The 12,743-nt window shown below is 43.3% G+C and overlaps 1 protein-coding gene across 1 annotated transcript; it reads right to left on the bottom strand.

The window, feature by feature from the left end:
• Nucleotides 1-6,300: 6,300 nt before the first annotated feature.
• Nucleotides 6,301-12,710, bottom strand: LOC116464516 (transferrin receptor protein 1). Its single transcript, XM_032147774.2, has 3 exons — nt 12,085-12,710; nt 10,435-10,575; nt 6,301-9,217 (listed from the first exon to the last, which is right to left on the bottom strand). The coding sequence occupies exons 1-3, from the start codon at nt 12,274-12,276 to the stop codon at nt 8,975-8,977; spliced, it is 576 nt and encodes a 191-aa protein (XP_032003665.1). The 5' UTR covers nt 12,277-12,710; the 3' UTR covers nt 6,301-8,974.
• Between the last annotated feature and the right edge of the window lie 33 nt (nt 12,711-12,743).

The raw sequence follows: 12,743 nt of genomic DNA, 5'->3' as shown, positions 1-12,743 counted from the left end.
TGTTCATCCAGTGATAGACTTTTGGGCTGTTTCCAATTTGAGGCTATTATAAATAATGCTGCTATGAACATTCCTGTATACATTTTTATGTGGACATGTTTTCATTTATCTTGGATATATACATAGGCATGGAATTGCCAGATATACTGTTTTTTTAATGTTAAACTACACTTGCACTCCCGTAATAAACTCTACTTAGTCATGATATATCGGATTCAATTTGCTCGTATTTTGTGAAGGATTTTTGCATATATATTCATGAAAATGTTGGTCTGTAATTTTTGTTTTTATACTATCTTTGTTAGTTTTGGGCATGTTATGTTGGCCTCATAACATGTTGGACAATTGTTCCTCCTCTATGTTCTAAAAAAGTTTGTGTAACTGAGTTGTGAGATGGGGTTTCGCTCTTGTTGCCCAGGCTGGAGTGCAGTGGCGTAGTCTCAGCTCACCACAACCTCTGCCTCCCAGGTTCAAGCAATTCTTCTGCCTCAGCCTCTCAAGTAGCTGGGATAACAGGCACGCCCCACCACGCCCAGGTAATTTTTGTATTTTTAGTAGAGATGCGGCTTCACCATGTTGGCCAGGCTGGTCTTGAACTCCTGACCTCAAGTGATCCACCCACCTTGGCCTCCCAAACTGTTAGGATTACCGGCGTGAGCTGCTGTGCCCGGCATCCAGTTATGGTTTTAAATTACACCTATGTACACCTGTCTTACTGAACACAGGAAAGAGATATTCATCACAAATCTATGATGGTCATTACATGTATTTCCTCAATCAATAAAAGAGAAATAACAGGTAGGAAAGATGAGTTATTATTCCCCAGAAACAATTAATCAAGAACATATCGAATCCAAACTAACAATGTGAAATCTTAGTTCTCATGTCAGGAATGTGATCCTGCTTTTACTAGAGTGAAATTAAAGTGTGGAAATTGGCCGGGTGCGGTGGCTCATGCCTGTAATACCAGCACTTTGGGAGGCTGCGGCAGGCAGATCACCTGAGGCTGGGAGTTCGAGACCAGCCTGGCCAATATGGTGAAACCCCGTCTCTACTAAAAATACAAAAATTAGCCAGGAAAGGTGGTGGGTGCCTGTAATCCCAGCTACTCAGGAGGCTGAGGCAGGAAGTTGAGCCCAGGAGGTGGAGGTTATTATTCTGAAACTCCATTTCAGAAAGTGAGCCACATCTGTACTCCAGCCTGGGTGAGGGAGTGAGATGCTGTCTCCAAAAAAAAAAAAAAAGGAAAAAAAAGTGTTAAATTTGAGGTCAAGGAGAAGAAAGTGGACCACAATTTTATATAGGTAATATTTTTGTGATGGAAATAAAATAGGCAGATTTAAAAATAATAACAATTGTATATATGGTCCATACTCAGATGTCCTGATTTTACATTAACTTTGGTAATTTGAATATATCAATAAATTTGTCTACTTATATTTGTCAAATTTGGGGACATAAAGTTGTTCAGAGAGCCAGACGCAGTGACTCACACCTGGAATCCCAGCAACTCCAGGCTGAGGTGGGAGGGTCACTTGAGGTCAGGAGTTCAAGACCAGCTTGGGCAACATAGCAAGAGCCTGTCTTTAAAAAAAAAAAAAAAAAAATTAAGGCTGCTACCGCCGGCCTATGCCCGCCTGTGTGGCGCTGGCCTGGAGGGGCCGTCGTGGGCTCCAGGCGGAGGCCGCGCCTGTGGAGGGTCGTCCTGGCTCACAGCCGCCATCATGCTGGCGCTCATCTGCCACCTGCCGAACGGTCCCCTTCGCTCGTCCGGGAGGAGGAGATGGAGCTGACGCTCGTGGGCTGCAGTACTCGGGCAAGGCCACCTTCGTCACTTCCATCACGTCAGGTGAATTCAGCGGAGATACGACGGCCACAGTGGGCTTTAGCCCGAGGAAAGTAACTAAACGTCACGTCACAGTAAAGATCCAGGACCGGCCAGGCAGTGGCTCATGCTTGTAATCCCAGCACTTTGGGAGGCCGAGGCAGGTGGATCGCCTGAGGTCAGGAGTTCGAGACCAGCCTGGGCAACAGGGCGAAACCCCATCTCTACTAAAAATACAAAAAATTAGCTGGGCATGGTAGCGGGTGCCTGTAATTCCAGCTACTGGGGAGGCTGAGGGAGGAGAATCGCTTGAACCCGGGAGGCGGAGCTTGCAGTGAGCCGAGATCGCGCCACTGCTCTCCAGCCCGGGCGACAGCAACGAGTCAAGGCTATTGTTTACAGTATAGATGCTGCAGATCGTAAGAAGATAGAAGCTTCCCGAAACGAGCTACATAATCTTCAACAAGAGCAAAACTCCATCTCAAAAAAAAAAAAAAAAAATATTGAGACTTGTTTTACCACCCAATTTATTAGTCCATTCTCACATTGCTTTAAAGAACTACCTGAGACTAGGTAATTTATAAAGAAAAGAGGTTTAATTGGCTCATGGTTCCACTGGCTACACGGGAAGCATGACTGGGGAGGCCTCAGGAAATGCACCAACATGGCAGAAGGCAAAGGGGAAGCAGACGCATCCCACATGGCTGGGGCAGGAGGAAGACAGCAAAGGCGCTACACACTTTCAAACTACCCGATCTTGTGGGATGTATCATGACAACAGCAAGGGGGATTCCGCCCCCATGGTCCAGCCACCTCCCACCAGGCCCCCTCCTCCAGCACTGGGGATTACGACGTGAGATTTGGGCAGGGACACAAATCCAAACCGTATCACCCAGTATATGGTCTATCTTGCTGAATATACCACGTACACCTAAAAAAAGTATATTTTGCAGTTGTTGGATGTGGTGTTCTACAAATGTCAATTAGATTGAGGTGGCTGACACAGTGGTTCAAATAATTTGCCCTGATTTTTTTTTGTCTAGTTTCTCTATTTACTGCTAAGAAATGGGTGTTAAAATCTATTTTAATGGCAGAATTTTCATTTCTTTTTCATGTATTTTAAGGTGCAAACGTATTTATGTGTGCTATCTTCCTGAATGGCTCTCTTTACAGTTATAAAATGTTCCTACCTTTATGGTACTATCTGTTCGAAGTCTATTTAATCTGACATCTATATAACCATTCCAATCATACTATGCTAGTGTACATGTTGTATTTTTTCCCCCTTTCAATTCGTCTGTCTTTAAAGTTTCTTATAGGCAGCAAATAAATGGGCCTTGATTGCTTTTTAATTGTCAGTCTTGATTAGAATGTTAACATGTCAATAATATAATTATTGATATGGCTGGATGCATGCCACTTTACCAGTTTTTTTGTTTGTTCCTCTTTTGGTTCCTGCCAATTCTTTCCCTTTTGAGGTCACTTCTCCAAGTTTTACTCCCCTCCACAGTTTGCCTACCTTTGTTTACGTCTCAGGTTTGGGAGAGTTTTCGCCCTGTCTTACTGAGCTTATGGCTGTATGCAGCAGGAGGGATAGGTTGTAGGAGGCTTATGTGGTGACCGTGGAACCAGAGCCCCTATATATGCTTTTAGGAAGATCTGGTATATAATTCTTTTATGCACAGACAACTTTGAAAGTCTACGTAAGAAATTGGTAAATGGCCAGGCCCAGTGGCTCACACCTGTAATCCCAGCACTTTGGGAGGCTGAGGCAGGTGTATTACTTCAGTCCAAGAGTTTAAGATCAGCCTGGGTAACAAGGCAAAACCCCATCTCTCAAAAAATACAAAAATTAGCTGGGCATGGTGGAGCCTGTCTGTAATCCCAGCTGCTCTCAGGAGGCTTAGGTAGGATAGCTGAAACCCAGAAGGTGGAGGCTGCAGCAAGCTGAAATCATGCCACTGCAATCCAGCGTGGGTGACACAGCGAGACCATCTCAAAATAAAAAAAGAAAAATTGGTAACTGTGGAGATTTAGAGGGATGACAACTCTGGAGACCAAGAGGAAAATACTTTTTAATACAGACTTTTCTGCACTTTGACCATATGTGAATATTTTCAAAAAAGGCATTAAAAATTATACAAAGCTGGCCAGGCACGGTGGCTCATGCCTTTAATCCCAGCACTTTGGGAGGCCAAGGCGGGCGGATCACCTGAGGTCAGGAGTTTGAGACCAGCCTGGCCAACATGGTGAAACCCCATCTCTACTAAAAATACAAAAATTAGCCAGGCGTGATGGCACGTGCCTGTAATCTCAGCTACTGGGCAGGCTGAGGCAGGAGAATCGCTTGAACCTGGAAGGCAGAGGTTGCAGTGAGCTGAGATCACGCCACTGTACTCCAGCCTGGGCAACAAGAATGAAACTCCATTTCAGAAAAAAAAAAAAAGAAAAGAAAATTATACAAAGCTGTCCATTTGGGGTGGATTAAGCATGAGGCAGCTTAAAGGGCAAATGCAGCAAACTACAAAGGCTTTATCTAACTCAGCACCTAAATCTGTTGACAGCCACGAGGAAGACATTGGTATCTGATACTGAATTCTAGGCAAAGCTGTCTTGCAGATAACCAGGTGTTTTACAAATATTTGTTTAGGGCAGCTTCCTAGCCCATGACCTTCTTTCACATAGGCAGTTTCTCCTGTAGAATACAGCAGTTTAATAATCATCTTGCTTCTCAAGGGCATGCATGTGGCTAATTTGGACTGGGGAAAGCTGGGGCATAGGTGAGGCAATTAGAAGGCTTCCCAATTCTAGGGGCCACAATTTTTGTGGCCATACTTAAGAATCCTGGCTGGCACTTGTAGCAATGGGATGCAATTGTGCAATGGATTTTTTGGTAACCACACGGTAGAAGGCCAAAGTAAGAAAACTCTGAACAATGACGCCTTTTGCTATAGAGCTGGTGTCCACTAACCATGTGGCTGCTGAGTCCCTGCAACGTGGCCAAAACTGAGATGTGCGCTGCTTGAGGTACAAGGGAATTTGAAGACGTGGTATGGAGCGCGCCTGTAATCCCAGCCTCTCAGGAGGCTAAGGCACAAGAATTGCTTCAACTTGGGAGGTGAGGGTTGCAGTGAGTTGAGATCGCGCCACTACACTCCAGCCTCGGTGATGGAGTGAGACTGTCTCAAAAAATAAAAAATAAAAATAAAAAAAGGCAGGGCGTGGTGGTGGCTCACACCTGTCATCCCAGCACTTTGGGAGGCCGAGGTGGGCAGATCACTTGAAGTCAGGAGTTCGAGACCAGCCTGGCCAACATGGTGAAAACCCATCTCTACTAAAAATACAAAAACTAACCAGGCATGGTGGCCCACACTTGTAATCCCAGCTGCTCAGGAGGCTGAGGCAGGAGAATCACTTGAACCCAGGAGGTGGGGGTTGCAGGGAGCCGAGATAGCGCCACTGCACTCCAGCCTGGACGACAGCAAAGATTCTGTCTCAAAAATAAATAAAATTACGTATGTGGTACATGGTGACAATATATTGTATATTTAGAAATTGCCAACAGAGGCCGGGCATGGTGGCTCACGCCTGTAATCCCAACACTTTGGGAGGCTGAGGCAGGTAGATCACCCGAGATCAGGAGTTCAAGACCAGCCCGGCCAACATGGCGAAACCCCATGTCTACTAGAAATATGAAAATTAGCCAGGTGTGGTGGCAGGCACCTGTAATCCCAGCTACTCGGAGGCTGAGGTAGGAGAATTGCTTGAGATGGAGGCTGCAGTGGGCTGAGATTGCCCACTTAGAAGACAGCAGCAATCATGTACCTTGGTATTTACCTAAAGAGCTTTAGACCTATGTTCACAGAAAAAATATACACACAGGTGCTTATCAGTTTATTCATAACTGCCAAAACTTAGAAGCAAGATTACTTAGTAAGTAGGTGAGCGAGATAAACTATGGTAACTGCAGACAACAGAACATTGTTCTGTGCTAAAAAGAAATGAGGTATCATGTCATGAAGACATGGAGGAAACAAATGCTACTGCTTAGTGAAAGAGGCCAATCTGAAAAGGCTATTTTCTGATTCCAACTGTATGACATTCTGGAAAAGGTAAAATTATGGATATAGTAGGATCTGTGGTTGCCAGGGCCTTACAGAAGAGATGGATGAATATGCAGAGCACAAGATTTACAGCAATAAAAACTATTCTGTAAGCTACTAGAATGATATTACACATTTGTCGAAAACCGTAGAACAAACCCTAATGTAAACAGTAGACTAATGAGGCTGACGGTGCTAATGGTGCACCCGTGCAGGCTGCCCATCGTGACAAATGTGCCGCTCTGGCGCAAGCTGTGGACAGTCATGGAGGATGTGTGAGTGACAGAAACAGTGGATGTGTGGGAATTCTGTTTAATTTTGCTATGAGCCTAAAACTGCTCTTTTTAAAAAATTTATCTAAAAAATGACAACTCAGTGTTTAAGTATTTTATTAAATCAGATAAGGAATCTCCACATTGTTGCACATAACAGCTTTTATACAATGCTAAGGACATATCATTTGTTTACAAAGAAAGTCTAAAATTTCAAGAACATTCAAAGAGCTAACACAGTAAAGGTCATGCAAGTTCTAGAAGAGTGAATCACGACAGAACTCATTCATCTTATCCGTCACCTCCGAAAGGCCCAACTCCTTAACGAGAAGACAGCTCAAGCCCACGAGCTTGTCACTAGTCTGGTATTTCATTCAGGAATATTGAGCCTGTCACCACGTACTGGCTTGATCGGAAGTAACTCAACCCTAACTATAGAAAGGGTTTTCTGAAGAGACTTACTGCTGCAAAATGGATGCCCTTTATTCATATCGTGTTAGACTATGAATATGTCACATGCTTTCATTTAAGTATGTATGCATAATACCCAAACCAGGAACCTCAGCTATGACCTTTTCACTTAGCTACACTAAATGTCAGTCCAAGATAAAAGAGGAGATTAAAGATAAAACTGAAGATTAAAGAGACTGTGAGTAGTGAAACATTCGAGTGAGGCTGTCAATCTAGGTAAGTGACACTAAGAAGCTTAAGATATCCTACGAACTTTTTCCTAGAAGGCAGTTTCAAACTGCCCTATGACAAACAGCTGATTATCACGTTTATAATGATGGTTCACTCATGTAGCTTCGAACTTATTCATACCTACATTTAATTTATAACCACGAATGGGTAGGCAGACGTGTCAAAGACCTTCGGGGGACTCTCCCTCCCCACACCCTTCACTCCCCACACCCCCCAAACCTTCTATACAGAGTCCCCCTGCTTTAAGTCAAAAGGTCAATTCTGGATTAAAACTTGTCCGCACTAAGTTTATAGGAGGTAACATGCAAATAAGGTGATAAGGTTAAAATGACTTGTCAATAGCAAACATTATAAATGTATGCTACTATCTCATTAAGTAGAGGACCTGGAGAAACCATAAAGATAGCAAAAACCCACGCTAAACTTCAAATTTTGTAGTAATTTCATTTTACAGTGGTTGAATTTACCCACCAAATGCTTAATGACCACAAAATGTTTCTTCAACTAGAACTAAAAGATAGGGAATTATAGGAGTTGGGATACATGTTAGATACTAACGATCTTCAAGCTTTGAAGATGTCATTGCATGAAGAAAATTATGGGAAACACTGTTCCCGATAATTACTTACACCCTTAGTGTAACATATGGAGATCACTGTCTCCGATACAGACACTGTGGTAGGTAAAAACTACCTTGTTCTTTATACATTATGGAAGACACTGCTCCCGATAATGTGTTAGGATTGTGACAAAGGTACTGGAAATTTTGCAAAATGGGAATTAGAGTTATACCTTGGATAAACTGAGCTATAAAATTTTGCAGGAGTACTACCACAGCCTTTAAGTGACATTTAGTTATAACTTGGTCACAATTCATTGCATTTAGGAACACTAGCATTCTTATCTGGTCAGCGCTCGCTTCTTAGCAACCCCTAATTAAATTTAATTCATCTCCAAATCTTAGCTTCAACTTTATTCAATTACATTTGGCTGGCGGCTGTTTTCTAAAACCCTTAAGTGTTGACCATAAATGCAAAACTTCCAGTATCTGTTGGGTTTTATTAGCAGATGCTGCTTTTATTTAAAAAAAACCGACAGTATAACTGTCATAATTATGGAAGGCACTGCTTCCGATAATTATATTCTATAAAAAAAACACCATTTATAGTGAACTCTGTCACTGATAAATAAACAATAAATATCTCAGTGCCAAAAGGACAGAAAGCTCTCCCCTAAGATTAACACTTTGGCCAAAATTTGGCAGCATATTATTCTTTAAAGTCTGACAAACTGAGTCTGCAACTAAACACCTGAAACTGGTTCTCTTTCAATGTGCTTTGGAAGAAACAAAAATAACAAAGAACTAAATGGAGGCTTATGGGGAAGGGACAGAGGAAAAGAAAATATACTAAGTCTTTGGCTTCTGGTCCCCTCTTTTCATAAATGACATTGAGGTTAACATATTAAGGCCTTATTCCTGCAATCAACAGTTGAACCTCATTTTATCCAGCAGAAGGACCTCCATTTCAGACCTCATTGGCAAGAAAACAAGCCCATCTCTTCTGAAAGTTAACTGTTTCTTTCAGGAATAAGGACACCAGCTACATTCCTTATGGAAAGGCTTAGATCTCATTTGGAGAAGGTCTTTCAACCTGGTATCTCCTATTTAGCATCAAATGAAGTTGGAGGATCACTCGAAGTAAGCAACCACTTACAACCTTCAGCAGAGACCAGCCCTTAGGATTCAGAGAGATCATGCACATAACTGGTTTCTGACATTTTCGTTAACAACAACAGGAAAGAGGCAGTTCCCATTACAAAGCACTTAAAATTCTAGAGATAGGGGAATATTCCATCATGGACATTTTTTAAGTGGTTATTCACTTTAACTTGAAGTACAGGTTATCTACCCTGTATTAAAAGCTGCTGCCTAAAGACATCTAGTAGTACCAAGATGATGGGATGGAATTCTAACATCAGGTTTTGTAGCCCTACTGAAAATTTAGCACAATCAGCACAAGTCTAGAAACCAGACTACCCTGCTGTTCTGATGGAAGCTATGGGTATCACATTTAAAACTCATTGTCAATGTCCCAAACGTCACCAGAGAGGGCATTTGCAGCTCCCTGAATAGTCCAAGTAGCTAGAGCCAACTGGTTTCTGAACAGCGTTTCATTAAAAGCACCGTTATTTTGTTTACGCAGTTTCAAGTTCTCCAGTAAAGCTGACAGCGTGTGAGAGCCGGAGCCCCAGAAGACATGGCGGAAAGGAGACTCTTTTGGAGATACGTAGGGAGAGAGGAAGTGATACTCCACCTACGAAAACAACACACAAGGCAATTTACACAGCCCTGTGACTTTTGTAGTAAAACAACTGTTCACTTCAAATGTAAAATGTCCCAAATTTAAGAATGCTGATCAGACTTTTATTTTTTTTTTTGAGACAGAGTTTCGCTCTTGTTGCCCAGACTGGAGTGCAACGGCGCGATCTCGGCTCACCGGTACCCTCCACCTCCCGAGTTCAAGCGATTCATGCTGGGATTACAGGCGTGAGCCACCGTGCCCAGCTTTTTTTTTTTTTTTTTTTTTGAGACAGAGTTTTGCTCTTGTTGCCCAGGCTGGAGTACAATGGCGCGATCTCAGCTCACCGCAACCTCCTCTCCTGCCTCAGCCTCCTGAGCAGCTGGAATTACAGGCATGCACCACCACGCCCAGCTAATTTTGTATTTTTAGTAGAGATGGGGTTTCTCCGTGTTGGTCAGGCTGGTCTTGAACTCCCGACCTCAGGTGATCCGCTCACCTCAGCCTCCCAAAGTACTGGAATTACAGGCATGAGCCACTGTACCCAGCCAACTGATCAGACTTTCTATAGCAGAGTAAGGAAAAAAGAATGCTGAGAACCAGGCTAATGCTAATCTTCCAAGGTTAAAATTCTAAAGGAGGCTGGGCACAGTGGTTCACGCCTGTAATACCAGCACTTTGGAAGGCTGAGGCAGGTGGATCACCTGAGGTTGGGAGTTTGAGACCGGCCTGGCTAACATGGTGAAACTCCGTTTCTACTAAAAATACAAAAAATGAGCCGGGCGTGGTGGTGGGCACCTGTAATCACAGCTACTCAGGAGGCTGAGGCAGGAGAATCACTTGAACCCGGGAGGCAGAGGGTGCGGTGAGCTGAGATTGTGCCACTGCACTCCAGCTTGGGCAACAACAGTGAAATTCTGTCTCAAAAAAAAAAAAAAAAAAAAATTTTTAAAGGAAACTGATTGATTTTACAAATGAAAACTTTAAATGTGTTCAGATTCTCTTCCCCATTGGAGCATACATGGAAGGTTTACAGCAAGTCTCTTCCAAAAAGACTAGGTTTGACTAAGGTCTGAATTAGACAGCAGACACAGAAAATGACAGCTAAACCATTAATGCTCCCTTCTTAAAGGAATTCTAGACTCCTAGAGTTTGTCCACTTTGCAGAAGTGTAAGATTTATCAATTATTTTACACATACTTTAGTTCCTCCTTTCCCAAAAGTTCACTTACTGTCATGACACGATCATTGAGTTTCTTCATGACAAATCTGTCTGTTTTCTCAGCATTCCCGAAATCTGTTGTTAGTCTGGAAGTAGCACGGAAGAAGTCTCCACGAGCAGAATACAGCCACTGTAAACTCAGGCCCATTTCCTGAAACAGACATTATTCACTATGAGAAGTTTTATTTCTAAGGACATTCTTTTGTATGCCTTTCTAATTTAAATGTGTTAAGTAAGATTCTGATAAAAGGAACTCGCAGATAAGCTCAAGACTCCGAAAGCACCTTGCTCAGGGGTTCCAAGCTCTGTGGACTGTGACATACGCTCATATTTGAGCACAGCGTGTAAGAAAACCATTCTCATTAAGAAATTGAACATAATTATATAATCCGATGTACTATATTGTTTCCCATTCAGTTCTCCTTTTGGGGGAAAACGTCCTTATAGGGGAGAACATTTTGGTTCAATGTACTTCAGGATCCAGTTATTTCCATCTGGTAAGTTCCATTTTCAACAGCTACAATTAGTTTCAAGAAAGACATAAGAGGCCGGGCGCGGTGGCTCATGCCTGTAATCCCAGCACTTTGGGAGGCTGAGGTGGGTGGATCACCTGAGGTCAGGAGTTCAAGACCAGCCTGGCCAACATGGTAAAACCCCGGCTCTACTAAAAATACAAAAAATTAGCTGGGCGTGGTGGCGGGCGCCTGTGGTCCCAGCTACTCGGGAGGCTGAGGCAGGAGAATGGCGTGAACCCAGGAGGCACAGCTTGCAGTGAGCTGAGATCTCGCCACTGCACTTCAGCCTGGCCAACGTGGTAAAACCCCGGCTCTACTAAAAACACAATAACTATCTGGGCATGGTGGCACACGCCTGTAATCCCAGCCACCTGGGGAGCTGAGACAGGAGAATCGCTTGAACCCGGGAGGTGGAGGTTGCAGTGAGCCGAGATCATGTCATTGAACGCCAGCCTGGGGGACAAGAGCGAGACTTCGTCTCTCAAAAAAATAAAATAAAAATAAAAAAGATATAAAAAGATTTGGTTATCAGTGATTTACTTCAATTAAGAGATCTGTTAAAAATCAACTCCTAGTACCATAAAACCATCTGGAAGCTACTTAATATTAGTTTTATTAATTTATTTAGAGATAGGATTTTGCTATGTTGCCTGCGCTGGGCTCCAGCAATCCTCCTGCCTCAGCAGAAGTAGTTGGTGCTACGGGTATGCACCACCTCACTCTGTTTATCAGTTTCATTTAATGGACTATTTGAATTTTAGATGCGCAGATCAATACGAGATAGAATCCTGCTAGCTGTGCTGTCTTTCCATCTGTGTCACGTCCGAGAGGCACACAGCCCAACTCCTTGCTGAGATCTTCATATTCCGTGTCCTACTGACGGGCTGCCTGGGAGACATGAGTGACAGAAAACCCGACACTGCTCTGGATTCTGAAACACTGGCTGAGCTCTGTCCTAGGTCTCTAATCCACAGCCTCCCGACTTCTCTCAAACAAGTTACCAATTCTATATACAATTCTACCTCAATTCACTTTAAAATGTACTATGGCTACAATCACCCTTCCAACAGGAACACACAGGAACACATCACACTTCAAAATACTTGACATTCAGCAATGAAAACATAATTGGAATCAGTGCTCACCTTTATGTCTGCTCTGTATTGGTTCAGATCCCTCACAAAGGAAAGTAGCTGGCTGTTGTACCTCTCATAGTCCAGGTTCAATTCAACATCATGGGTTAGTTTAATCACGAACTGACCAGCGACCTCTGCAGCTGCTCGTGCCACTTTGTTCAACTCAGGAATCCTCTCAATCAGTTCCTTATAGGTGTCCATGGTGGTACCCAAATAAGGATAATCTGTGTCCTGCAAGAAAACGCAAGGCTCTGGTACTCACGTGAATTCTAAGAGCAAGAGCCTCACGTTCTGGCTTCGCCATCGAGGTAACAGTGACTACAGTTCCCCCCTTGCTTCTAACATATTCCTACCCCGATTTACCCCAATTTTATCTCGTTACCTGCTGCTTTAAGTACATTCTTGCTACTTCTCTGAATCTAACCTACTCCTAGAGCGACTAGTTTCTTCCACGTTCTACAGAATCCCTGTTCTATCGTATCATATGCCCTGAATAGACTTCTAGCCAAATTCCTTAAGGCTGTATGTTTTTCTCTCTGGGAAGTTTGGGCCTTTATCAATGAAAAAAGAGAACATACATGAAACATACCTTGAGACAAGGTCTCACTCTGTCACCCAGGCTGGAGTGCGGTGATGCAATCACGACTCCCTGCAGCCTTGAGACGAGG

This window comes from Hylobates moloch, unplaced genomic scaffold (genome assembly GCF_009828535.3).
Source record: "Hylobates moloch isolate HMO894 unplaced genomic scaffold, HMol_V3 SCAFFOLD_871, whole genome shotgun sequence".
NCBI classification, from domain to species: Eukaryota; Metazoa; Chordata; class Mammalia; order Primates; family Hylobatidae; genus Hylobates; species Hylobates moloch.
This window is presented reverse-complemented; position numbering and strand designations above follow the sequence as displayed.